General features: G+C 50.4%; 1 protein-coding gene across 1 annotated transcript in view; it reads right to left on the bottom strand.

The window, feature by feature from the left end:
• Positions 1–1907: 1907 nt before the first annotated feature.
• The window catches only part of Crispld2 (cysteine rich secretory protein LCCL domain containing 2), a 57971-nt gene continuing 32769 nt past the window's right edge, over positions 1908–27109 (bottom strand). The window contains exons 9-15 of the mRNA XM_034522946.2: positions 25289–25355; positions 24769–24899; positions 23549–23592; positions 22856–22928; positions 20524–20599; positions 14134–14267; positions 1908–4419 (exon numbers count right to left, since the gene is read on the bottom strand). Coding sequence (XP_034378837.1) covers positions 4365–4419; positions 14134–14267; positions 20524–20599; positions 22856–22928; positions 23549–23592; positions 24769–24899; positions 25289–25355 — 580 coding nt within the window. The 3' untranslated portion in view covers positions 1908–4364. The remainder of the gene's footprint in view (positions 4420–14133; positions 14268–20523; positions 20600–22855; positions 22929–23548; positions 23593–24768; positions 24900–25288; positions 25356–27109) is intronic.

The following is a 27109-nucleotide window of genomic DNA, read 5'->3' as shown; positions in this document are numbered from 1 at the left end:
GAAAGCTGCGAGGGAGAAGAGGAGCCACAGAGTGGACTCTGACCCAGGCCCAGGCTCTTCTAGCTGCGGTCTGTCCTCTGCTGGGGACGGTGACTTGCGTGTAATGCTTCTGCTCGTTAGAAATTTCTTTTCTGTGCTTGGTGAAGTCTCCCTGGGATACACACCCACTGGAAGCAGCCGCTCATAGAAGAATGATGCTTCTCCCTGTGTGTGACAGCTGGCGTCACAGTCAGCCACGTGCTCAGTGGTGCTCATGCCAGCCTCATTCACTCATAACCACACCAGACCACTGGCAACAAGACACTATTGTTGCTGCCTCTGACTGGCAGGGTGACGTAAGCTCTGATACTTGCCCAGTGTCCCACAGTGGGCAAAGAGGAGTGTCAGGTCTGCGAAGTGGGGTATATGGGTTTCAGCTCATAACCAGCACCTCAGGCAAGTCTTCCCAAGTATGTAGAGGTGACCTTCAATGCCCTCAGCCTTCCTTTTCTGACCTCCGTTTCTTTGCTACAGCTTTAGAAACAGGTGTATAACCCATTTATAAGGGGACATAAAAGTTGAGGGCTGGATGTGGCTCAGAGGGAAAGTGCTTGCATGGCATGCACAGAATCGTAGACTCAATCTCCATCACTATAGACCTGCCATCTATCCAACCAGTCAATCAGCTAAACAACCAACCCCTCAATTGACTAACCAGACTAACATACTCATCACACAACCAACCAAACAACCAAGTTACCAACCAACCAAACAGCTAACCAACTAACCAATCAACCAAACCCACCACACAACCAACCAATCAACTAACCAACAACTGACCAGTCAACCAAACCTATCAACCAAACAATCAACTAACCAATCAATCCAACAACCAACTAACCAATCAGCTAAACCAAGCAAACAACCAAATAACCAAGCAACCAATCAACAAAGTTACCAAACAATGAATCAAAGTATGCATAAATATTGAACAACAGCAAACCCCGAAAGCAGCCTCAAGAGGAAACCAGGAACTTTTTCTTTCTTGGCAAAGATATTATGGTTGGGGGTGGACTGGTCCTTCCATGACTTTCCTCTGGCTCAGGTGATCTGGCCAGTGTCCTCTGGTAGAGAGCAGAGGGTGAGAGGCTGGCAGGCATTCTGGCCCACTAGCTGGTGTGTGTGTGTGTGTGTGTGTGTGTGTGTGTGTGTGTGCGCACAGAGTCCATATGCAACAGTTCTCAGCATGCAACAGACTCATTGTGTCTAAAAAGGAAGAACACTAGGTGGCAGAGTCCCTGGATGAGAAGCCCACCCCCTCCAAGTAGTAAGGTGACAGGGCTGTCCTTGGGATTGTGCTTTAAAGAACAGGCCAGTTTTGGACATCATCACATCCTGTCCTAGATTCTCATATGTTGGATTTCTAACCCCTGAAGTCGGCATATTGGGATGTGGGTTTATGACATAACTTGTTCTTACAGAAACAATGCCAGGGGCACATACAGATGCCCTGCCATGGACAGCATAGCGAGAGGACACAAACCATGAACAGGGGTCTCCAGGAAGCCAGCCCTACCTGCACCCTGATTTTGTACAGCCACCTCCCCTTCTGCTATCAAAGCCACCACCCAGTCTTCAATCTTGTTATTACCGCTGTCACCAGCAGGTCCTTGACAAAAGACCCAGTGGTCCTCACTGCCAGAGTGCAGTCTCTAGGCTTCTGGGAAGCAGAGCCATCCTTGCTTTGCATGACAGAACCTACACTTCGTTAAGTCACTAGTCTCTTGACCATGCTTCCTAGGAATGTCCCTGAGGTCCCTCACAAGGCCACCTGGGCCTCCCAACTGCTTGGAGCTCGTGGGGACAAGGCTAACGAGCTCACAGATGACGTATCTAGGAAAGAAAGAAGAAAAGATGTGCTACCAGGATGTGTTAGAAACCAAATCCGTTTTATTGAAACCATAGCAACAACCAGTGTGGCCCTATTCATGCGAAGCACAAAAACTTACAATAAACTTTTGTACATAGGAAGTTGTAAAATATATCATTTTTCATAGAAAAAAGCACACAGTAAACTGCGGGCCGAGAGAGCCTACAGATCATGGAGAGTCGGCACACCCCTCTGAACAGACCGGGCACAGCTCGGAAGCAGATGGAAATTATCACTGGACCAGGACGCAGGACGCAGGAGTGGGGAATGCAGCTGGTGTGGGCGTGGCCACTTTAAACTTGGGAGAGCTGACGGACACACACGGGGTCAGAGAGGCTCTGATGTAAGGTCTTGTCATTTGTGGTTTTGTTTCTTTTCTTTCCAGAGTGAAGGGTTTCCAGTTTCAAACTATTGATGAAGGTGATCGGAGGCTGCTAGGCCAGGCTCTGAGTGAGGCCTCTGTGCCTGGTGGAAGAGCAGCTAGGGAGCACCGAGGACCCCAGTACAGACTCACACAGCAAGTTCCCTGGAGATGGGACTGGTTGCTCATTCTAACAGGAGGGGTATAGTTTTCCTTACCATCTCGACCTTGCCCTGCGGGCTGGATGAAGGGTCCCACAGCCCTCCTTGCATGGGGAAGTTTCTCAGATGTTTGGTAGCAACCAGAAGTCCCCTTCCACAGACTGAGCAGATGTGTTCCAACATCTGGAGTGGAAGAGTTTATGCCTTCAAAGACACCACACCCACACACACGAGGCAGAAACAGCCCAGTGAACGGCTAGCTAGAGCTGGTTCAAGGTTGTGTGCTTTTCGTAAACTCCCCGGAAGGGATGGATCTGGGGAAAGCTATCTTAGCACTCAGGAGGCCAGCCTGGGCTACATAATGAGTCAAGGCCAGCCTGGACTACATAATGAAACTGTCTCAAACAAATAAACATTTAACCCAACTAGGTTCATATGGCTCCCTGGGGGGAGGGCTTTGTTCAGACTCCCTTACATTTCTGATTTGGTTTTTTTTGTTTTTGTTTTTTTTTGGTTTTGGTTTTTTAAAGAACCAGTTGTACTTTGCCCATGTGGATGTGTGCGGTGCCTGTGGAGGCCATAGATGTCCTAGAGTTAGTGATGGGTGGGTATGAACAGCCCATGAGAGGTGGGAACTGAGCTCAGGTCCTCAGGCAGAGCAACAAGAGCTGTCAACCACCAAGCCACCATTCCTACCCACCCCCCTTTGCGTCTAAGAAATATTTGGCTGGAGCATGAAACCCTGCCTGAGGTCAGCGCTCCCAGGCAAATTTGCCTCATCCCCAGGACTGGGGTGGGATTCCACCTTCTCTAGAGTAAGCTGTTTACAAAAGCATGTTTCATTTTACAGTGGGTTTGGACCAGGATCCTAAGTGATGGAAGCCAGGGCTCACCACACTCTTGGAGCCCGGGGACGCTGGCAAGCACTGAGGGGTTCTTCCTGTGTGTCCCAGCCCCTCTTTCTGGTGGCTGGTGTGTCATGGGTGGTTTTACAACCACAGGCCACTCCATTAACCCCCACGAGGAATGTGCCAGGGACCCATTCCTCACACAGCTGAAAACTAGGTCACCCAAACCAGGGGGAACGCGACGTTGAGTTGCCACTCTGACGGCAGCCGTGAGACAGCCTTTGTTCTAAGGAGCGAGCAGACATCTAAGACCTGGAGCCTCCTGCAAAGCCAAACCCCAGAGGAGGACACCTAGAGCTGCCTGAGGTGGGGCAGAAGCCACAGGGTCACAGAACGGTGAGGAAGGCATTGGTCCTCCATGAGACCAAAGGTCATGTGAGAACAGGCCACACAGACAAGGACAAAGACAAGGTAAATCTCTGGAGTGCTGCCAACTTTAAATAGACCAGCTCTGCTGGACACAAAAGCACGTGACTGCCGAGAAGGCTGGGGACATGGACATGGATACCAACAGGGCAGAGCCCAGGTTTTGCCCAGGGCTTCTCCCCGTAGCCCATCTGTCTGACCAGCAAACACAGACTCTGTTTCTCTGTTGGTGGGACAGACTGTAACCTTATAGGGCTGTCAACTCTTGTCATCCAGACAAGAACTCCATTCATGACACATCTCAAACCTGTATCCTCGAGGATTCAAAAGCTTTCCCCCTCCACCATCAAAGAAAACATGGCAAGGAGTGTCTCCGTAAGCAGCTCCTGAGAGGAGGTGAGCCACTGGATGGGGACTAGAAGACTCTGGCCACTCTGGGCACTGGTTGTCCAGCCAAGAGACTCCACGACACACTGCTCATGAGGGGAACGTGCTCTGTCACCCTCGCCAAAGGCCATGGAGGCCCAGGACATTCCAAGACACCAAAAGGAAGATTCCTGACTCTCTGTAACCCCCCCACCCCAAAGGACAAAATACAGATAAAAAGCAGGACCCCGAATCCCAGTAGATGACACCCCCTTCTCCCCAGGTCGCTAAATTCACTGCCTGACGGCGAAGATCCGGAAGGCATTTCCGTTCTGAGGAGCATTCAGGCTGCAAGAGAAGAGGGAGAAGGAAGTTACAAGAGTTGTGGGCAGAGGAATGGCTGATAGGACCAATGTGGTAAGATCAGAGCCCACAGAAGTCACACCCAGCTGGACGAACCCACTCGCACCGACAAGAAGCTGTCATGTGAGCCCAGGCTGAGGTTACGGAGTGACTTTCTGGGTTTCTGCTGACACCTGTCTCAGACATCTGGTTGACAGATGATTTAAGGGGATGGCACAAAGGGAACACACACCCCAGTTCTACCCAAATCTGCTGTCATGGGTCCACTATCCTTTCCAAAGCAGGGTTATCATTACTGTCGGTACATACAGGGGAGAAACACAGACAGACAGGAATCAGAGAGGCACATGGTTAATCAAAACCACGTTCTTCTGATGGGGGTCAAGTCCTTCTAGCCCTTTGTTGGTCTTTTGAGACAGGGCCTTATGCAGCCTAGGCTGATCTCCAACTTGTTACATCAATGAGGATGTCCCTGAACTCCTGATCCCGCTGCCTCCCCATCCCAAGTGCCACCACACCCAGTTTATGTCATGCTGGTCATTGAACCCAGGCTTCGTGCATGCCTAGCTAGGCAAATGCTCTGCCATTGAACTACATTCCCAGGCTCTCAATCAGATTTTAAAAACACCTTCACAGAACTATAACGTCCTGTGAAATTCAGCCATGTTCTCTGACCTCTACAACAGCACCTCAGCATATACACCCATGAGATGAGGAAGCGTTTACAGGGATCCTTCTGGCTTCCCCTCCTTTTGGGCTGGTACCTCTGCCTGTGTGAATTTGTCTGTTCTGGAAGACATGTGCTGTCTACCCACAGAGGTACACACTTGGGAGGTGGATTGCTGTCAAATTACATTTGCCTTTAAAAACCTCAAAATCAGCTTCAAAAGGGGCCATGTTGGATCTGTGCCTACCCACAATGCATTGAGTGTTTTGTAGGCTCCGAAGCCCCAGTGACATCTGTTGTCTTATGGCCATTATGCAGGTGTCCTGGGCACTCTGGCCTGAATCTGCCTCTCCATTGTTTCAGTGTGCTGACTGACTCTTCCTGGCCCAGAAGCAGTCCTTGGAGCATGCTAGGCAGATGGATTTCCTGGTGTGGCCACTTTCTTTTTAATGTGGTGGTGGGGACAGAACCTCAGGCCCCGTGCATGCCAGGCAAGCAGTCTGCCACCAAGCTGCAGCCCAGTCTCATCTTCAAAGTCCCCAGCTGGGTTATCTTAATGTTGAGTTGCAAGAGTTCATACACAGGCCCATGTGCCCACGTGCAAGCACACACATGTATTCACACACACAAACATACATATATACTCACACACAAATACACATATACACTCACACACATATACACTCACACATACACATATACTCACACACATATACACTCATACACATATACACTCATATACACACAAACACATAACACACAGGCATACTCACATACATATATACTCATATACAAACACACACATATACACTCACTCACACACTAACACACACATACACACTCATACACATACACAAACACACATATACACTCAAACAGCTTCATACACACATAATACACAGGCACACTCACATATATATATACTCACATACAAACATACACACACACTAACACACACACATATACATTCATACACACACAAACACAAATATATACTCACAAACACCCTCATACACACACAGGCACACTCACATACATATATACTCACATACAAATACACACATATATACTTACTCTCTCTCTCTCTCTCTCTCTCTCTCTCTCTCTCTCTCTCTCTGCTATTTAATGGAAAAGCAGAGTCCTAGCTGGTGCATGAGATACACTGTGCACAGGTATAAACTGTAAAGGAGGAGACCTTCCCTTTCCAGTCACCGGTCTTCAGTGAGCTCCTCTCCCCTAAGGCTTCCATTGCTTGGGTTGCCATATCTCACCAACTACCTTCTACACAGACATCATGTGGATACAAACACACCACACACACACACACACACACACACACACACACACACACACACGCACGCACGCACGCACACACGCACGCACACGCACGCACGCATGCACGCGCACACACACACGCACGCACGCACGCACAGGCATACACACGCTGATATGACTCTTGCTTTTTTCACTTTATAACAAAACTTGGGAGTATTATTTTTGTTTATTTGTTTTTGGAGATGGGGGTCTGGCTGTGTAGCCTAGGTTGGCCTCAAACCTGTGGCAATCCTCCTACCTCAGCCTCCTGTGTACTGGGGTTGCAAGCATGGGCCACCATACCTTGCTAGAATGTTCTGTTTCCTCAGCTGCAGGAAACCCTGCTAGGCTTATGTTATATTTATCTGGGACTCTAGAGGCTGAGACAAAGTTCTTTCTAGTCATTTCATCGGCAGACAAGGCCAACACTGTCTGAAAGCTTCATACACCCATTTGTGACACCTGAAGCCACTGAGATTGGGAATTATGGGATCAGAGTCTGGGAATGAGCCGAATGTGGAAGCACAATTGGGAGGCTGAGGCATAAGGATTGTGAATTCCAGGCTAGCATGGGTTAAACATCAGGATTCTGTCTTCAAGGGGTAAAGAAGGCATTCGTCCTGAGGATGTGGCAATATAGTTACTGGCAGGTGCTTACTTAGCACAAGGCTCTGGGTTCCATCCTCAGCATCACACAAAAACAATCATAATAACAACATTAAATTAAAGGCCTGGGTGCATCTGAGAGTCTGACAGCGGCCAAAACGTTTCTCGTAAACATCGCACTAATTGATACCTCCTGCAGGAGGTGTGCAGGGTGGCCTGTTAACCTGCGAGGTCCTGGTCTCAGTGGGAAAGCGTGTCCCCAGTTACAGCATGCACACTGCATCTTATGAAGATGCCTGAGCAGCCTGGCCACAATTTATCCATGCCGTTTCCTGCAGGGTCTCCGCCGGGAACAGGAGAACCCAGATTGGACCAAACTCCTGGGCCTGACAGCTGGCCAGGCCCTGGGCGGCCCAGAGAGCTACAGTCCTGTGGGAACAGCTGCTTGGAATTCCTGCTTGTTTTTCTGCCTTCCCCGTGGCAGCCTCATGTTCTTGGTTACCCCGGGGTTGAACCCTGGAAAAACGTATCAGATAGATATATACTCAGAGACATGGTGCGGAACAGAGGTGTGAGACCAGGGCATGGTGGGATATTCACAGGGGCTGCCAAGGCCAAGCAGAGGGAGAGGGGCAGCTGCCCAGGTCTAGGCTCACCCAGCAGCTGGGCTGGTTTCTAGAAAGTGCCTTCTGCCCCTTGGGTTTCAGGCTAAAGAGTTCCCAGGGCTCTGTCCACTGAATAGCCAGGAGAACCACCCAAGGCCACATGTTCCCTTCCTGCCCCACACGTGAGCAAGCCACGTGGGAAAAGGGAACTGGAAAGAGTTCTGGCGGGCTGCTGGGTGCTGGCACACACAACCCTGGCAAGGGAAGCCTGAGGCTGCCAACCAGGCTGGAGGATCCTGACTGGGCCAACCAATATCTTGCCTGGTGCTACGGAGCCTTTCAGGGTAGTGTCTGCACACCTTGTAGCAGGGAGCCCAGCAGAGGGGTCGGTGTGAATGCTGGTCCCTCTGTTCTCTTCCTGAAGCCACAATACTTAAGCTTACGATGCAGGTCAGGCACACGTTGTGTATGTCTGAGGAAGGTGTGTAGGATGTGAAAAATCATAAAGTAATCTCTCTGTACCCCTGCCTCTCACAAACCTGGCTCTCAGAAAGGGCCATAAAGCTCTTTATGGTCAGCTCGTGACCCCCCACAAATGTCTGGAGAAAGCATAGCTGAAGCACTTTGAGGTTGTTTGTATGAAATTATGGGGGAGTCGGGGGCGAGCACGAACCACAAGTTGATATCAGGTATTTCTCTCAGTTCCTCTTCACTTTTGAGACAGGATTTCTTAGCCCTTTGGCTAGGCTGGGTGGCAAGCAAGCCTCCAGGATAGACCTCTCTCCACCGTCTTTATAACACACACTGTCATGCCCAGCTTTACGTGGGTGCCGGGGATCTGAACTCAGGACCCCCATGCCTGCCATTCATACTTTAGCTGCCCAGCCATCGGCTGAGCCCTTGGGATAATCAGATTCCATGAAGGGTATTAAAGAATTTGATTTAAAAAAAAAAAAAAAAAAAAAAGAGGCATCCGAAGTGTCTCAGCTAGTTTCAAATAACTTGCTGGACGCAACAGTTTGTCAATCAGTCAGCTACTGTTCACTGCAGACCTAGTACAAGCTAGTCTCCATGTTCAGTATGTTGTGGGGGTTGGTAGCAAACAAATGGACTCTGGCCTCCAAGGAGCTTACACCAGACAGACATGTGCAAGGAAATCACACAGAGTAATGACGTGGGAAAGAAACAGGCAGGCCGGGTATGGAGGAGGGCAGTGTCTGGAGGGAGAAGGATGCCTGCCAGGGGACATCACTTGTCTTTAGATCTGAAAGGGTCAGGTACAGGTACACGGGGAGCTGGGAAGGCTCAGAGTCAGAAGTCAGCAAGTGCAAAGGCCCTGGGGTAGAAATGGCCTCCACATGTTCCAAAACAGGGAAAGACCACGAGGTGGAAACACGGTGGAGCTGTGCCAGGGGAGGACACTGTGAGGTGGAGAGGTGAGTCTGGGCACTGGCAGGTGGCTTTTCTTCCTAGCACAGCGGGAAGCCATTGGTGGGAAGGGCTCCACAGGAGACGGGCTCAGACTAGAAGCATGGTGGGCATGGTGGTGGCTATGGCCATTCTCTTAAAGGAAGTTACCTGGGGGACCTGCTGGGAGCGTGTGGGATTGCGCGAAGATGTTCCTCATCTGTTTAGGTCAGGAAAATGGATGGGGAAGGAAGCAGCTGGATATGACGCCATCACGGTAAGCAAGCAGCGGGTGCTCGGTATGAGAGTGCCGTGAGCCACCCAGGCGGTATGGCGAAACATCCCAGAGTGTTCACCCCTGCTGCCAGTGCAGTCCCCCCTCAAAACCAAGTGCGGACCGGGCATGGTGGCATACCCTTTTAATCCTAGCATCCAGGAGGCAGAGGCGGGCAGATTCCCGATTATGAGGCCAGCTCGATCTGTGCAGGGAGTTCTAGGCCAGCCAAAGCTATTACAGTGAGACCCTGTCTAAAACATTTTTAAAAAATGTTTTTTACCATCAGGGCCCAGGAGATGGCTCAGCAGGTGAGAGAGCTAGCTGTACAGCTGGATAGGCTGAGGAAGATCCCCGGAACCCAAATAAGAGGCCAACGTGCCAGAATTCATCTGTATTCCCCGGATCCCCACAGCTAGATGGAAGACAGAGACGGCTAATTCTCAGATAGCTCACGGCCAGCTCTTCTGCAGTGCTCTGCTCAGCAGAAAGAAGTGGGACCCTGCCTCAACAAAGTGGAAGGAGAAGGAAAGGACTGACTACCTACAGCCGTCCTCTGAACACACACACACACCCCACACACATACACACCACACACACACAAACTCACACACGCTCATCCATGGACACATAGACACACACCATGGTATACACACTGTGGTACACACACATACTCCATGGACAAACACATTCTGTGACACACACACACACTCCATGGGATACAAATACATGCTCCATGGACACACACACACACACACACTGTAATACACACATTTCACGGTATATGCATACATACACTTCATGGTACACACACACTCCGTGGACACACACACACTATTTTCACTACCTCTTAAAAGCCTCTCAAATCCTATGATGACCAAAAGAGGAAGGGGGAGGGAGGCCTTCTTGAAGGCCAGGGCACAGCTGGCCTGGGTCTCCACAGAGACCCCTGGAATCAGACCTCCACAGGACAGGCAGGGCAGCCCTGAAGAGCTTGCATCTGAGAGGAAGAGCGCTTGCCATTTGGAACCTTCCAGAACAGCCTGGAGTGAGAGAGAGGACAGCTGCTTCTGGAACAGCGCAACCTGTGCCTACACAGGTTGGCAGCTGGTCTCGGGGAGCCATGGAATCCTGGGACACAGAGGAGTCCATGACTCTGGTCTTGGAAAGAAGAGGTTGCCTTCTCATTGCTAAGAGATACTGAAGTTGGGCCTGGTGTGGAGGCCTGGCTTCTCAGCTACTCAGGAGACTGAGGTTGGACGATTCTTGGTTCAAGCCCTATCTGGGCTACAAAGTGTATTCAAGTTCAGCCTGTGAAACTAAGGGAGAAACTGTCCCAAAAATAAAATGCGAAAAAGAGGCGTTGGAGATGTGGATCAGGAATGAGACCCTTGGCCTAGCACAGTGAGACCCTGGGTTCGAACCAGTGTAGGAAGGGAGGGAGGGAAAAGGATGGGGAAAGCTGGTACTGTCTCTATGCACACACATGCTCTCCCCCTATGCACATACGTGTGTGCAACCCTGCTTGACCAAGTCTCACCCCGGTACTGATAGATTCTATCAGAGTCTACACTTAAGAGCCTGAGGCAGGAGGATCACAAGCTCTGGGTCAGCTTGGGCTTTTAAACATGAATAGTGAGGTCCCGCCTCAGGGAAAACAAAAAGAACAAAAACCTATCCAAAACCAACCCAACCCCAAGCAGACCCCATTTGCATCCCTTTGTCTGAGCTTCATTTTCTACTTTTGAAAATCCAGGTTTGCCCAAGCACTGGCTCCTGAGAGACATCTGAAGCACTGGGCTTATAACCAAATGTGAGCAAACATCTCTTCACTTTTTACAGTGGCTACGAGAGCTGCTGGGGCCCGTGGCACTCATGGTGTGTGTCTGTTGACCCCCAGACTGGAGATTATCTCTGGTACCCATGCCCTTCCTCAGCCCAGGTCAGAGTTGCTCATACTGTTGACTAAACAATTCCAGAGTCAGGCAAAAGCCTGTCTGAACACACCCCCTGCTGACGGTTCACTGTTCAGGGAAGGTGACCGGGAATGCCCCATAGCCCTGGTTTAGAAAGAGCCCGAGGCTGGCAGACATCTATCCGGGTGCTTGCCCTCTGTGAGGATGCTGCTTAGCCAGGGTAAGCCACAAGTCTGGGAGAGAACAGGCTGTCCTGGAGACTCACTTCTCACACCCACCTTTCACAACTTCCAGGAAACCTCTTTCCCCAAGAAGACCATTGTGAAATCAAAGCTGTCACATCAACCAGTGTAGGCACTACCCCGTTCCACTGAGGATTTAAAATGCTGTTTGCCCATCGAGGAGTGGTACCACGGGCCTAACAATCCTAAAACTTGGGAAGTAGGGAGATTAGAAGTTCAAAGCCATCCTCAGCCACAGTGAGTTGGAGGCCATCCTGGTTTTACATGACACCCTATCTCAAATGAACAAGACGAAAATAAGAGGGGCCAGTGGGATGGCTCAGCAGATAAAGGGGCTTGCTGCCAAGACTGATAATGTGAGTTCCAAACCCTGGGACCCACATGGTGGAGGAGAGAACTGATTCTTGCCAGTTGCCCTCTAACCTTTACATGCTGCTATGAAACATGAGTATACACACACACACTAACTATAAAGATAAATAAATATTATTTTAATTAAAAATAAAGTGCTATTTGGAAAAGAAAAGACTGGCCACAGAATGTCCTATACCTTAATGACCCTTGGGACCATCTCTAGCCCCTCCAGGGTCTCAGCAGTTCCTGGGAACAGACCAACCCTCTCTCTCTGAAACCAGTTCCTGCAGGTCACTGGGACAAGCTACCAAGACTTCCCAGTCACGCCATTTCGAGCATCAAGTATGCCTGAGGAAGGCACAAACATGTCTGCCATGCCCCAAACATTTCTGCTGGAGCCTTGTGGCCAAGGAGGACCCAAGCTTCCTGTACTTTGACAACAGTGACCTGCTCTGACCTGGGTCTCACGTCTGTCTGTCCCTACCAGGTGGCCAGGCCCACACCACAGGACAGAGGTCCAGCTTCACACTACTTGATGGATCCAGTGCCTGGGAAAGTGAGGGCCTCCCGTGTGGAGGAGGCCGCAGGAGTGAGAATGGCCTAAAGAGCTCGCTGAGTCAGGAGAAGGGAATGTGTATGAGGGCTTCAAGCCCCTCTGAAAGTCAATTCATATGGCTCTAGAACTGAAGCCACCTAATCCTGTAAAAAGGACCTGTTTTTCGGGGTTTGGAACAGCTGCAGAGAGCAGCCAGGGTTGCTGGACCCCATCATCCACTTCGTTGGAGCCGCTCTGCTGTGATTGATTCCCAATCACAACTTTCCCTCCTGGGGGCAGGAATGAGCCTCACAAGGCTTAGGAAGTTCCTGAAACTTACAGGATTCACTAGGCCCATCACACAGCCTAGGAGAGAGACAGACCTCAGATATCTGAGAACACAAGAAAGCAGCGCCAAAAGCCTCCAGAATCATGGAGAAAGAAAGGCTATGGCAGCCAGTGTGTACCAGTGTGAGCCAGGCCTTCAACTCTGTCTGTAGAATAGAGGTCTGCTGGAAATTCCTCACACCTTATAACCCAAGGCTAGAGGGTAGAGGGAGCAGGGGCTTCTCTCAAGTGTGTGCCCTCAGGAGGAAACCACGGGGGAAATGGGTCTTTGCAATTCATTTCCACAGAATAGGGTCACATGAATCAAATAGCTTAGGGACCTGGACCAGAGGCTGTCCTGAAAAACATTCTAGAAAGTCATACTAAGGCCTCAGAGGTCAGCTGGGGAATCTGAGAGTACACCTGTGGTATGTGCCAATGTCCCACAAGAAGGGTACTCATCACTGTGGCTCAGACCTCAAAGTGTGAATGGCCCTAGATAGTGGTAAATGCCCAGAGCCATATGCATCCAACACCACCCCAAACTGCAGCCAACAGATACAGCAGGGGCAGGAAGTTAGCCCTGTAATTGCATAAGAGCAACCCCAGACCTGTCAGCAAGGCGCTTACTTCCTGCTTGTCACCACCAGGCCCTGTCTCAATGACTTGACATCCATCCCATGAGGTCAGGGAAGCTGGCAAAAATACCAAACACAGCTGCAGCTGCAGAGAGGAGTGGGTGTCACCGTCCCTTGGTCCTGCTGTGCTCACTTCACAGAGATAAAAACAACTTAGCAAGACTAGCCACCAGGCTGAGGTGACAGCCATCCAAAGCACAGGCAGGTGGAGATTGAGAGAGTCCACAGGGTTCTGTATTCCCCTTTTAAGACTATACTGTCAGAGACCATTTCTATAGTGCATGTGCAGCTTTCAGAGCTGTTGGGGGATTAGAGCCTGGTTCGCTATGTCTTATGGAATAAATGGATACACACACACACACACACACACACACACACACACACTAATGCATACTTGGACACACATATGCATGCACATATGTGCAAATGTACACGCACATATACACAGATGCATGTGTGCACATGTGTACACATATACACACGCATGCATGCACATGTGTGCACATATACACACATGCACACACATGTGCACACATGGGGAATAAGAGGTAGAAGCCTATAAGCCAAAAAAAAAAAAAAAAAAAATGTACAGCAGTTTTCCCAGGTGATGGGACAGCAGACAGACGCTAGGATCTGGGAATATCTAATATTTCTACATTTTCCACAAGGCAAGCATCAGAAATAGAAAAGGAAAACCTGGAAAGCAAAAGGATGAATGGAGAGAGGATTGTAGGCTAGACCAGAACACGGTGATGACGATGAACAAACCGGCTTTGAAAAGTAAGGAGCTGCTGAGCCCGAGGGCCAGCCCTACCTCTCTGACTGCACCCCGTTCCTGAGGGAACCCACGTAGCTCTTCTTTTTGTCCACGGGCATCACATCTGCGTAGCCACCAACCTCGTCGACGATGACGCCTGCGTGCACAGCGGCCTTACAGATGCTGGAAGTCTGCAGGGACAGGAGGCTGTGTGTCAGAGCCAGGACCCAGGTCCTGGTGCTGCCGATCACGCTGACCCCAGGAAACAGCCCATGAAGCCTCAGCTCCCAGATGCCCCTCAGAGAATGTAATCTGCCACTCATCCAAATTCCACTCTCCCTCCACAAATACCTTTCAGAGCGGTCACACTGTGTGCCTGACCCTGGGGGACTTAGCAGGGACCTAATGAAGACCCTGCTTCCATGGAGTCGAGGGAACAAACATACAAACACATAAGCGAGATCTGTGAAGGAAATAAAACCACGTCATGAGGTGGTGGCTCGGCTGGCTATAATGGGCTGCTCCAGAGCAGCGAAGGGCAGACTAGGGACAGAGACGTTCCAGTTGCACCCATGTAGATGTCTGGGAGGGGAGCATTCTAGGCAGTGGGAGGAGACTGTGCAGAGGCCCCACGGTAGGAGAGAACACATCACGTCCCAGGAGGAGAAAGCGGGCTGGTATGCAAGGACTCAGGGCATCGTGGACACAGGTGGATGTTCTCAGCTGTCTGGTGTGCACCAGGCTGGTGCCGGGTGAGCTGCTTCAGAGTCAAGTCCGAGGCTCACGGGACAGAAGATGGGCAGGACACATCTGTTACTTTTCACCTAGAAGCAGGACCATCCGGAGTGGTCCCAGCCCAAGAGTGGGGTGTCTGATGTCCATCTAAGGCGGAGAGCTGCAGAGCCACGCCCCTGGCCATGTCCACGGGGCTCTCCTCTGGTGGTGTCAGCCTTGCGGTTTAGACTGTGGATTCTACCCTTTCTCCCTGTGTGCTGGAGATGAAACCCAAAGCCTTGCACACACTAGCCAAGTGCCCTGCCTCGGAACTGCACCCCCAGACCATGGTCTCCATCTCCGCTGCATCATGAAACCAGCTGCAGTATGTTCGCGAAGATGATGCACGCGTGTCTTCACCCGCTTCCTGAAGGTCTCAGATGCACACACTGGAGCTAAGTCGATTGGTGTAGGGAGGACCCATCTCCTGCCCAGTCTGAGCACATCCTGGCCCTGACCGGATCTCAGTCCCAACTGTGGCCCTATTATCCCACTTGATCCAACGAAGCGGGTAGCGGCCATTGTTCCCATTTCTCAGGCCAGCAAGCTGGGCACGCAGGGGTCAGTCAGTTTGCCAAAGCCACGTGAGATTTGTGGACGCCAACTGAAGCCAGGGTGAGAGCGGGTGGGGTCAGCCTAACAATGGTCCCCAGAGATGACCACAGCCTAATCCCCAGACCTGTGAATGGCAGAAGGGGTTTCGCAGATGGGATTAAGTTGAGGATGTGGGGGCAGCAGATTACAGGGTTTATCCTGGTGGCCCATGGACATCAGTGTCCTGTAACAGGGAGGGGCTCAGAGCTGGAACACATAAGACTCCTCTGGCCATTGCTGGCACTGAATAGGCCAAGAGCCAAGGCATGCGGGTGGCCTGGGAGACTAGTACCATCCAGGCACTGGCTCTGTTGCTTCACCTCTTTCTCCACTTAAGAGCAGAGTAAGCTATGTACCCCACAGTCCCCAGAGGTGGGTGTCTGGATGATCACGCCCTGGAGTGCTGCCTCCCAGAACTGTGACCGAGGCACTCCTGGGAGAGCCTGCTTGAGGCTGGTTGATATCCGTCTTCCAAAACCATGATATTTGAGAGGGCATGTGGCTATTTCCTCCAGGTTTGACTGACCATGGCCATCTTCGGTCAGAGCCGCTTCGATCATACAATGAGACCCTCACGTAATCCGGCCGGTGGACATTCCAGTATAAGGGACAGGGCACTCAGGATCCTTAGAGACCCCTGCTTCTTGAGGTTATCCAGAGTTAAAGTTAATTGACTGGGTGGGATCTCTTCCTGTATAATCCTGAGCCACTCCAGGGGACTCTTCACTGGTATAGTTGCCTAAACACGAACTGTGGGACTTCTTGGTGGCCCAAGTCACCCACAGTGCTATACATAACTCACTGGCTCACCAGGCTGAACCTGGATAGAGTTCTTCCTTTAGTCTATGGGTGCTGTCTCCATCCAGGGAGAAACTAGCATTGCATGGTCTCCTCAGGAAAATTCGTCCTGCCCCCTGGGCAGTTAGAATGGCTGCCAAGGGCTGGAAAGCTCAGCAGCCACTCCAACGTTCCCACACTCAAGGCTCAAAAACCAAAGGCCTGGTCTTTAATGCCTTGGGGACACATCTTGTCTTCTTCAGTCAACAAATGACGCAAACAGGATACTCATTCCCAAATGGTCCCGGGCAGAGGCCTGTCAGGCTGGTGACTGGCAGGGTCTGGTTCCAATCCTGAGCATGGCAGTGTGGCCTAGTCACCCTGTCTTTATGGAGAAGCATCTTTTTATTTTCTTCTCTTGAAGAAGGATGCACAAGTCCCAATTCCCAACGATGTCTGCGCTGTGGAAGCTTAAGAAGCAACAGACCCGCATTTGTTCCTAAGACCGGCAGGGGCACTGGTGACACCAAACCTTCACTCAGTTTCAGAATCCCCAGAAACCACTTCTCAGAGGCTCGTTCTATGAATGGACATAAACGGCTTATTGGCTGACTGGCAACTCTCAGATATGTTCGTCCTGTCTAGGGATTGCCACTTCCAGAAGCAAGGCATCGGTTTCCTGTGGGGCAAGTGCCAGGAAAGGCTTCCTAGTATTCGTCAAGTCTCCTGGGGTTGCACACTCACCCCATGGGAGGTGAGTCTTCTCCCAAAGCCGAGAGAGGCCATGGCTGGGCCCTTCATCCCCTCCCTGGAGGAATTCCAGATACCATGACGCCCACATTTCCTGGATACATAGCAGGCCATTCTCACATCTCACGCCTGGTGATGCTCACATCTCTGACGACTGACAGACAAACACACATTCTTCCCCTGACTCTCCTGCCACACGTAGAGGGTGTCTACTCTCCGCTCTTGCTGGTTCAACATTAATTCAGGGCCATTTCGCAACAACCCCTATGATCCTAGAGGCTCGCTGGCCAGCCCTGGCATTTGGCAGCTCTGGGACCCAGGGCAGCCCATACCCACTGCTCAATGCGCCATGCCACCAGCAAAGGTGACACTGGAGATGTGCCCAGCCTGTCACTCACTCTGACATCATGAGCCCACAAGGTCACTGGGGTCATTGGTCATTATCAATCCCTCTCAGCAGACGGGAGATTGAGGGTCACTCGAGGACAGCAGAGCCATGGTCCCACAGCCTGGGACAGTGAAGAGCAAAGGCAGCTGTGTTTCTCGAAGCAAAGTTCAGGGCTGCACATGACTTGCTGCACAGCGACTGCCATAGACAAAGGCCACCAACTGCTGAAACTGTTGTCACCATCTCCAGGACCCCCAAACTCTCAAGGACTGTCCTTGGGTTCCAAGCCCCTTCCTCAGTAGCCTAAAACCACCTGGGGGCGTGTTTAAATGCAGGTTCTGCAGCTCTACTCCAGTTGGCTGGGTCAGGACAGCTGCAGAGAGCCTGGGAGGCTCATCTATCTAAACACTGTTTCTCTCTGGGATCCTGATGCCCACACAATGGGAGTTTGTTTGAGCAGCAGATGAGACCCCGAGGATGAGCAAGGAAACTGAGGTTCAGTGGGGAAAGAAATCCACATGGGTAATTCCCCTGCCTGGGGCCAGCTCGGGCCTCTTGACCTCAGCTCTGGTGTCTGAGCCACACCCGGACAATCCTGCCTGCAGCTCACCACAAAGGGAGCTGCAGCCAGGACAGGCACTCTGCAAATGGCTGTATCCGTGGCACTCGGAGGCCCTTCAAAGGTCTGGAGACTACACTCCCAAAATAAATCTCTTAGCTAAACAGACATTTTCCAAGAGGCAGCCTCATTTCCCAGAATACAAGGTGACCTAGAAACACAGGCCAGCAGAACCTAGGGATAGAGGCACACTCTTGCTCTGTCCTCCTGCCCGTCTGTGGCCTCTCTCTGTCTCTGTCTGTCTGTCTGTCTGTCTGTCTCTCTCTCTCTCTCTCTCTCTCTCTCTCTCTCTCTCTCTCTCTCATTCTCTCATTCTCTCATTCTCTTGTTCTCTCTCTCTTTCTCCTTTTCTCCCTTCCTCCCTCCTCTTTCTATTTTTTCCTTTTCTTCCTTCCTACCTTCCGTATGAAGGGTTTTTAGCATCAACAACTGCAGTATCTTTTTGTGCAACAAATACCGAGCCATTACTGTATGCCAGGCCCAGACAGAAGCCCTGCCACTTCCAAGGCTCAAAGCTCAAGGAGATACGGTCATTAAAGGCTTCATTCACCTGCATTCCTGCTTCTGTCAAGCAGGTACAGATAACCATAAAGAAGGGAGAGAGTAAATCCATCTCACTCCACCATGTGTTCGCTGTGGTATTTGGATCAGAGTGGTATTTGTTCTGGGCCTTATTTTCTCCCTTTGCAAAATGATAAGGATTCCTAAACAAGGTATTTTTCTAAAACTTGAGATACAGCAGATACTGAGACAAAGCTTGGCAGCGCTATTACACAAGTGGAAGAGAAAGGAGTAGAGCAGCCTTGTTTTCGACTTCTAAATTTTTGCTTTATGTGTCCAGTTGCTATGTTATTTGTTGCATATAGATTTGGTATTCATGTCTTATGAAAAAAATCTGCATTTTTATGTGTTATCTCTTGTGCTCTTGCATGAAGAATTGTTTTATTCCACCACACACAGCACATTCCAGCACATGTAAATTTAAGTTGTATTTTATCAGCTAACTGTCAAGTTTTCAAATGGTTTGTATCCGGTTGAAAGTTTTTGGTCCATTCTTTTATTCTGAAAACATTTTAAAAATCACAGTCTGGAGCCTATCTTGTTTTGTCTTCTCTGTTTCTTTTCCTTTCTTAGTTCTGAGGCTGGAACTCAGGGCTTCCTATTAGGTGAACTACAACAATGAATACATCGTCTTTTCCTTCTTCATAAAAACTCTAACTTTCAGAACTTAATTTCAGCTAAGCAGCTTTCCAGACAGCTTTTTTTTTTCCCTCATAAAGAAAAAAAAAAAGACAAGGAAAAAGGTTTAGTCATGAAGGCCACTTTGGCCTTAAGGAACTCGGTGACTTCACGCCTACAAGAATCTGGGACAATTGAAGGCAAATGGAAACAAAGATGGTGATGGCAAGGGAAGAGAGCCGTTTGCAGAGGACCGGAAAAATGTAAGGGGCAAGTTAGCTGGAGACAGGATACGCCAGCTGGCAGGGTTTAGAACTAGAAGATACCGTGGGCTGGACAAATCTGGCTGGCTCTGGGATTTCCACTCACAAAGACAAAAAGAACTCAGAGGAATTGTGTGCTGAGAGGGCGGGGCAGGCCTCGATTAGATGGGGAAGTGGGGGCCAGAGGCTTGCCCCTTCTGGGTCACTGTGTCCCAAAGCCCTGGACATTAGAGGGAACAGGCTGAGCTCTGAAATATCAACAAAGCAAAACTGGGCCTTCTCCTCTGGGTTAGGAGGGACTACGGGACAGGGTTTTGTTTTCTATGTGCTTATAGCTCAGAGCATACAAGGCAAAAAGAAACAGTAGCAGACTGATCAACCTTGTAAAAAGTCTACAAAGGTGACCAAGCTGGCCCGTTCTCCATCAACTTGACCCAAGCTAGAGTTATCCGGGAAGACAGACTCTCCAATGAGAGCATGCCTCCATTAGATTGGCCTGTAAGGCAAGTCCGTAGGGCATTTTCTAAATTCAATGATCAATGTGAGAGGACCCAGCTCACCCTAGGGAGGGCCCAGACTCACTTAATACCGCTCCTGGGCAGGTGGTCCTGAGTTTTATAAGAAAACAAACAAAGGGAGCAGCCAGCAAGCAGGGTGCAGTCGGTTCCTGCCTCCAGGTTCCTGCCTTGAGTCCCTGCCCTGGCTTCCCTCAATGATTGTCTATGACCTGAGAGCTGTAAGCTGAATTAAAGCCTTTTCTCCACAGTTGCTTTTAGCCACAGGGATCATCACAGCAACAGAGACCCTAACTATGTCAGCGAGTAAATATCCGAGAAAATTAAACCTGTGACATGCAAAGACCTTCAAACCAGGGAAGACCATCTAGGTAACAGGAGACATGCTAGAGCTTCCATACACAAAGACAGACAGACAGACAGACAGATAGGAATTGGGCCCATCTATGGACGGGATGCTGGGGCCATGGCAGCGGGAACTGATTAGCTGAGTATAGCCACAGGCTGTGGGATAAGATCTCAGGTCATGGCTTCCACACCCTGGGACTGGGTTTCTGAGGTGGCCAGTGAGGAAGTTAGGCTACTCACGTCAGCATAGATGTTGGTTCCATACACAGGGGCCCAATAGGATGGCTCCTCTCCACAGCGTGCTGGACAGTGAACTCTGGAAATGAGAGACAATCATAGTGTATGTGCTTGTGTGTGTGTGTGTGTGTGTGTGAGAGAGAGAGAGAGAGAGAGAGAGAGAGAGAGAGAGAACTATACATGCCATGGTTTGTGTGTAGAGGTCAGAGGACAACCCGCAGGAGTCAGTTATCTCACCACATGGGTCCTGGGGATCGAACTCATGTTGTAAGACTTGGCAAGAAGTGCCTTCACCCACTGAGCCATCTTGCTAGTATGCAGATGGGACAGAGACCAAGGAATCATAGCTCAGGGCTGGATGTAATCATACGTCCTCAAACACACAGGGCCCAAGATCAAGGCCAGCACAGAAGGAAAGGAGGCAACTCTCCTCCACGGTGGCTTCGGTAAACACATCCTTGTCTTTATCTAACCGTGCATGTAGAACTCAAAAATCCCATAGTGACGGTCACAGAGAAATAAAGCAAAGAAACAGGGCCCCAGGATAGGCGTGTTGGACTGTGGGGTTGCACCTTTCTTACCTGAGTGTTGATGGGGTATGATCTGGGAGCAGAATGTAGATCATTATCAATAGAATTTTTAAGGCTACTTCCCTATGTGGAGAGGAAGGGTGGGGAGCCCTCACCTCAGTGACTCAGAATGTTCCAAGAAGGGAACAGATAACTTGAGGCAGAAAGGGTTGGATTACCATAGAACCCATGGCCTCAGCCCAACTGATGGCCCCAGGGTTGAAGAGGGCTCCTCAGACTGAAAAATAGGAGGGCCTCAGGTGGCTGGCAAGCCCCATGCCAGGCAGAAAAGCATGAGCTTTGACTAAGAAAAGGCCCTTTGTGTCTGTCTGGAACAGTTTACCACAGGCTGAGCCCAGGGACCACAAAGCCAAGATGGCGGCTGAGAGCCACCTGGCCCAGATACAGGCAGGATGCTTGGCAGGAAGGAAGCCAATCAGCAGGGCTGAGGCAGCTCTTGAGGAGAAACGTAAGGGGCAGGCAGGGAAAGAGTGGTGTGTGTGTGTGTGTGTGTGTGTGTGTGTGTGTGTATGTGTGTGTGTATGTATGTGTGTGGCATGTGTGGTGTTGGGTGTTGGGTATGTATGTATGTGTGTGTGGTATGTATTATGTGTGTGTGCAGTGTGAGTGTATGTGTGTGTTTGTGTATGTGTGGTATGTGTGTGCTGTTGGGTACGTGTATATTTATGTATGTGTGGTATATGTGGTGTGTATGTGTATGAATGTATGTGTATGTGTGTGACATTGTGGTGTTGGGTGTGTATTATGTGTGTGGTGTATGTGTGTTTGTGTGTGTGTGTGTGTGTGTGTGTGTGTGTGTACTTGGGTTTAAAAAAATAATTCTCGAGTCTGAGAACTCTCAAGCCTGCTCCTGGAGGGTGTCAGGTTGGAAGGCCGCATGAACACATGGACCCTGACAAGGTTTTCCTCATTTCTGTTTCCTGCCACTTTCCTTCTCTTTCTCTGTCACACTCAAGAAATCCACTAAACTGTTGTGGCATCTCCTTGAATGCTCCAGCCAGTCTTATGTCCCTAACAGTGTCTTTACGAGCCCCCCTCTGTACCGACAGGGGTGTGGGGAGGGGCAGGAGTGGGGGTCAGAGGGTCAGGGTTCACCTATGGCCCTTTCCAAAACTCCAGTCTCCAGTCTCCATGCTCCTTGGCTCCTGGGCCAGCAGCTCTCCTGACACCAGAGGTGACTATACTCACCCAAAGCTGTCTAGCTCAGGGTGCTGGCGGCACGCACCACACCACACAGCTCTACAGCGTGGCTGAGTCTTGTTCTGGCTGGAAATCACCTTCTCTGACAGGGGAACAACTTGTAACAAGTAGATGTGTCCAGTTTCTCCTGAGTCCAGGAAGGGGGACATTTCTGTGTCCCCTTCCAAGGGGCTCTTTGGGAACTTTAGAAACTGGGTCCCTAGGACAAGGAGACCCTTTTCTGGTAAGTCAAGGCTCAATGGGACAAGCTTGCTTTCTGTTCTGTTCCCCAATGCTGGGGTAGGGAAGCTTCCATGTGCAAAGCTCTCTCCCCTGAGGCTCTGGTGTCTGTGGAGCTTCCTGAGTAATGACCTTACCCTGCCACTCATCCGGGATACGGAGACTTATGGTGGGAATTAGATGTCTCCAACTTAGCATAAAAAACCTGACTTTTGGGTACAGCTCAGCACAGACCCTTCTGCCCATGCCTGGCATAGACAGAGCCAGACCCTAGGTAGGCCCAAAAGAAGACAACACCACAGGAGAAAAGTCTCAGTCCCTCTTACCTCGGGCAGTGGGTGGCTGGCTTCTTGAAGGGGCACAGCTGGGCGACTGTGGCGTGGCAGTCCACGGCTGTATCTGAGGACAGGAGACAGAGAGAAAGTGTCAGGCCATAGCTCACAGGGCTGTGGACAGATTGTTCAGGTTCTGTGCCTACACTCACAGGCCAGCAGAGTACAGACAGCCCAGTGTGTCTGCGGGCACAGACATCTTCCTTGGTCTCTCCACGGGACTCTCACGCGCTCCCTTCGAATACTGATGTTCGCTTTTGAAACATGCCCCTGCTGTGCCATCTTTGACTGCCCCAGGTGTAATTTTGTGTCTACACACGGAGAAGCCAAGGGACCCTAGTGGTTCCTGCTTCCGTTTCAGATCTCCCTGGCATCTATCTCTGCCAGGGCAATGACTCTACCCATCAAGGCCTTCTTGTGTTTAGAAGACCCAACACTGACCATGTCTGTGGTGTTCAGATGGCAGCCACGCCCTGTGTCTCTGACTCAGCCATTTATAGCCAAGTTCAAATCCAGATGTGCTTAGAAACGGCCTTTAGGACTCCCCCTCACAGAGTCTTTCTGGGAACAGTACCCCAGGCTGAAACAGTAACTACAAAGCAAAGGGACCAAGGAAGGGGAGTTTCCTGGGCAACCCCCAGCCCACGCCATCTTTCTTTCTGCGCCCTCAGGGTCTGGCCCTCTTACCTTTCACTTTCGACACAGTGAAGGAGCTAGACGGTTTGTATTTGCTGGAGAAGAAAACATGAATCAGTTAGTACCCACCATGCCCCGCACAGCCCCCACGCCTCACACAGCCCTGCTTGAAACACGGGAACCCAAGAAGCTAAGAATGTTCTAGCATGAGGCTGTGTAGCCTTTCATCACCAGCAGCCTAGGGAAGCCTTCAGATCCCTTCTTAGAATAATACATTTGGGGGCGGGGGGTATATATGTTGATATATGTTCCGGTAGAACTAGAACTCACAGCAGCACAGGCTCGTCTCAAACTCATGGCAATTCTGCATCAGCCAGAATAAAAGTTCTTTTTTTAAAAAAAGATTTATTTATTTTATGCATATGAGTCCACTGTCGCTGTCTTCAGACACACCAGAAAAGGGCACCGGATTCCATTACAGATGGTTGTGAGCCACCATGTGGTTGCTGGGAATTGAACTCAGGACCTCTGGAAGAGGAGCCAGTGCTCTTAATCACTGAGCCATCTCTCCAGCCCCAGAATAAAGGTTCTTAAATGTCTAAGATGAGTAGGGCCAGTGGCTGGTCCAACCCTAAGGGACCCCTGGACTGGATCAGCTGTGGTTCACAGGAGAGAGTCAACTGTGGGACACCAGCTGTCTTTTGTTTTCGTGTTTTCTTAGACACTTCCCAAAGTCTCAATAATTCATGGGGGTGAAGGAGGGTATGCTTGGGGGGGGTACACATGCAAGCATGTGCATTTATGTGTGAAGGCCAGAGATCAGCCTCAGGGACCATCCACATTTTTGTGGGGAGAACGTTGGGAACAGGGTGTCTTATTTGCCTGGCACTCAGCAAGTAGGCTAGGTTGCCACTGAGTTCTGGGCATCCTCCTGTCTCTGCCTCCCCAGTATCAGGATTACAAACACACACACACACACACACACACACACACACACACACACACACACAGCTTTTTACATGGATCCTTGTGTTGGCATAGCAAGCACTTCACCAACTGAGCCGACTCTGCAGCCCTCACAAACACTTCTAACAATAAGAACACACACACACACACACACACACACACACACACGGCTTTTTACATGAATCCTTGTGTTTGCATAGCAAGCATTTCACCGACTGAGCCGACTCTGCAGCCCTCACAAACACTTCTACAATAAGAACACACACACACGCACGCACGCACGCATGCATGCATGCCACAGGTACCTCAGGGACTCCATGCCATTTTTCTGAGATTTGACAAAGAAGGGTACCATCCCATTCCTGGTGACATCCACCAGGCCACCTCGATCATCGATGACACCATAGTGGATAGCGGCTCGGCATATGCTGGAAGACTACAGGTCGGAAAAGAGAGCAAAATGTCAAGTTCCTCTTCCAGAGCCACCTGAGGCCCTTGTCCCCAGCCAACCAAAACCCAAAATCTTGGACCGAAACACACCCCACCGACTATTCCCCGCCGTCCTTGGCTACATCCTTTCCCTGGATGGCTTCAGAGCTCATCCTAGCTGCTTCCAGCTGAGCGTGCCGACCCCAGAACTACAGAGACTTTCAGTCCCAGTGCCCAGAAGTGGTTTCAGTGGCCTTTGGAGCCATCAGTCCATTCAGATCGTGGGTGCTCCAGGTTGAGCCAGGAGAGAAGACCTGTCTCTGTGAGTCTCACCGGCTTTAAGCTACCTGGTGGGGTTTCCTGTTTGCGATGTAAAGCAACACCGGCCACACTTACACTTTCATAAAACAGAGAGCCAAAGACCTTCGCCTTGTTGTTCAGACAGCCTGCTGGGCACTGGTACCTGAGGGGTGAATACAGAAAAGCTCGCTGGTGAGGTCGCCCAGTGATGTCACCACGCTTCCTCACTAATGATGAGAATTATGTCACTGATGGACCTGACTGCTGTGAACCACGATGTGCATTTCTGTGCGCACACAGAGGTGTAGGTGCCTGCAGACGCCAGAAGAGCTAGTTAGATCCCTTGGAGAGGCAGAGACAGGCATTTGTGAACCACCCATGTGAGTGCTGGGATTCAAACCCTGGTCTTCACACAAAGCAGTAACCGTTCTTAACTGCAGAGCCATCTCTCTAGCCCATTTGTTTGTTTAGAGACTGAATCTTACTTTGTGGCCCAGTATGACCTGGAACTAATTATGTAGTTGAGACTAACCTCAAATTTGTGACAATCCTCCCACTTCTGTCTCCTCAGTTTTAGGATGGCAGGCATACACTACTCAGTGTGTGTGTGTGTGTGTGTGTGTGTGTGTGTGTAGTGTTAGATTTTTCATGATCACTCTACACCCCCCTTTTTTTGAGACAAGTCTCTCTTTGAACCTGGGGCTCACTGGTTAGGTAGGCAGACTGACTAGTAAATCCTTGGGGCCCACCTGTTTCTGCCTCCTCTCCCCCAGCACTGGGGTACAGACTCTCACTCAGCTTTTACAAGGATGCTAGGGGAAACTGCTTCTCATACTTGCACAGCAAGCCTTCACCTACCCTGAGCCGTCTCCGCAGCCCAGGGTTTGTTGCTGTTGTTGTTTAATGAGGATGACATGGAATGATGACCCCCCCCCCCCAGTCACCACAGACCAAAAAACTAACCAATAGGAAAGCCTTTAAGTCCATGTCCACACACACCCCCAACTTTCCTTCTAAATATGTACCTGTCCAGGAAAAAGTCAGCAAGATACCCCAACTGCACACCAAGTGTACTGGGACTTGTAAAGACTAGGCAGATGGCAGCAGGTGACAGAGGTGCAACCAAATGTAGCTTTGCGTCACCATACGTCAGCTTGCTGTGTGGCTGCTATAAACAAAGGGCCTGAGGAGTACTGATGGAGTTTGGAGAATGATCCGTGAGCCCATGAGCAGGACCAGCCTCAGTCACACGGATAAAGAAAGGGGGATACATGCCAAGCGGGTGAGGCTCTGGTGTGCTTGGTGGGTTTTGTTTTTCCTTTATGGATTGTTGTTTTCTGAATTAAATAACGAATAAAAATACCTTTCAATGTGGAGGGACGCCTAGTGGCTGTCACTTCTACCGTGAAGCTGGGCTTCTATAGGTCGTGGTTTGGGTTGAGTCGCCCTGGCTGACTGGAGGACTAGGAAGCCTCTGTAAACAGACCCTCAGCCTCTGGCTGCCCAGGAAAAGCCACCTGACAATGTGTGACATCTGTGAGCCTAGACGGCCCCAGAGCTCCCAAAGATATGGTCCAGGAGTACCTGCTCAATACCCAGTTCACCCAGTGCAGACAGTGAATGTTGCCCTGGGTTTAGGTAGTCATTCCACCACATCTGGCTTGTGTCACCATCGCTCAGTGGTTTCCTCTCATGGGACAGTTCTGCAAAGGCTCCATAGCTGTGCGGGGCACTTGGTGGGTGTCACCGGTGCGCTCCTGGGACAACCACATCCTGGCTACTCTGTCTCCTGTCATTCCTGTGTGAGTGAAGGGCTTTCCCACATATAGAGAATCCAAGTCTATTGGATGAGATGGAGAGTCACCTTCTCCTTCCAATGGATGCTTCAAATAACTCACTCAGTTCTTGACAGGCTCA

The sequence above is a fragment of the Arvicanthis niloticus genome, chromosome 18 (assembly GCF_011762505.2).
Source record: "Arvicanthis niloticus isolate mArvNil1 chromosome 18, mArvNil1.pat.X, whole genome shotgun sequence".
NCBI classification, from domain to species: Eukaryota; Metazoa; Chordata; class Mammalia; order Rodentia; family Muridae; genus Arvicanthis; species Arvicanthis niloticus.
The sequence above is the reverse complement of the archived record's forward strand: the minus strand, read 5'-3'. Positions and strand labels throughout refer to the sequence as shown.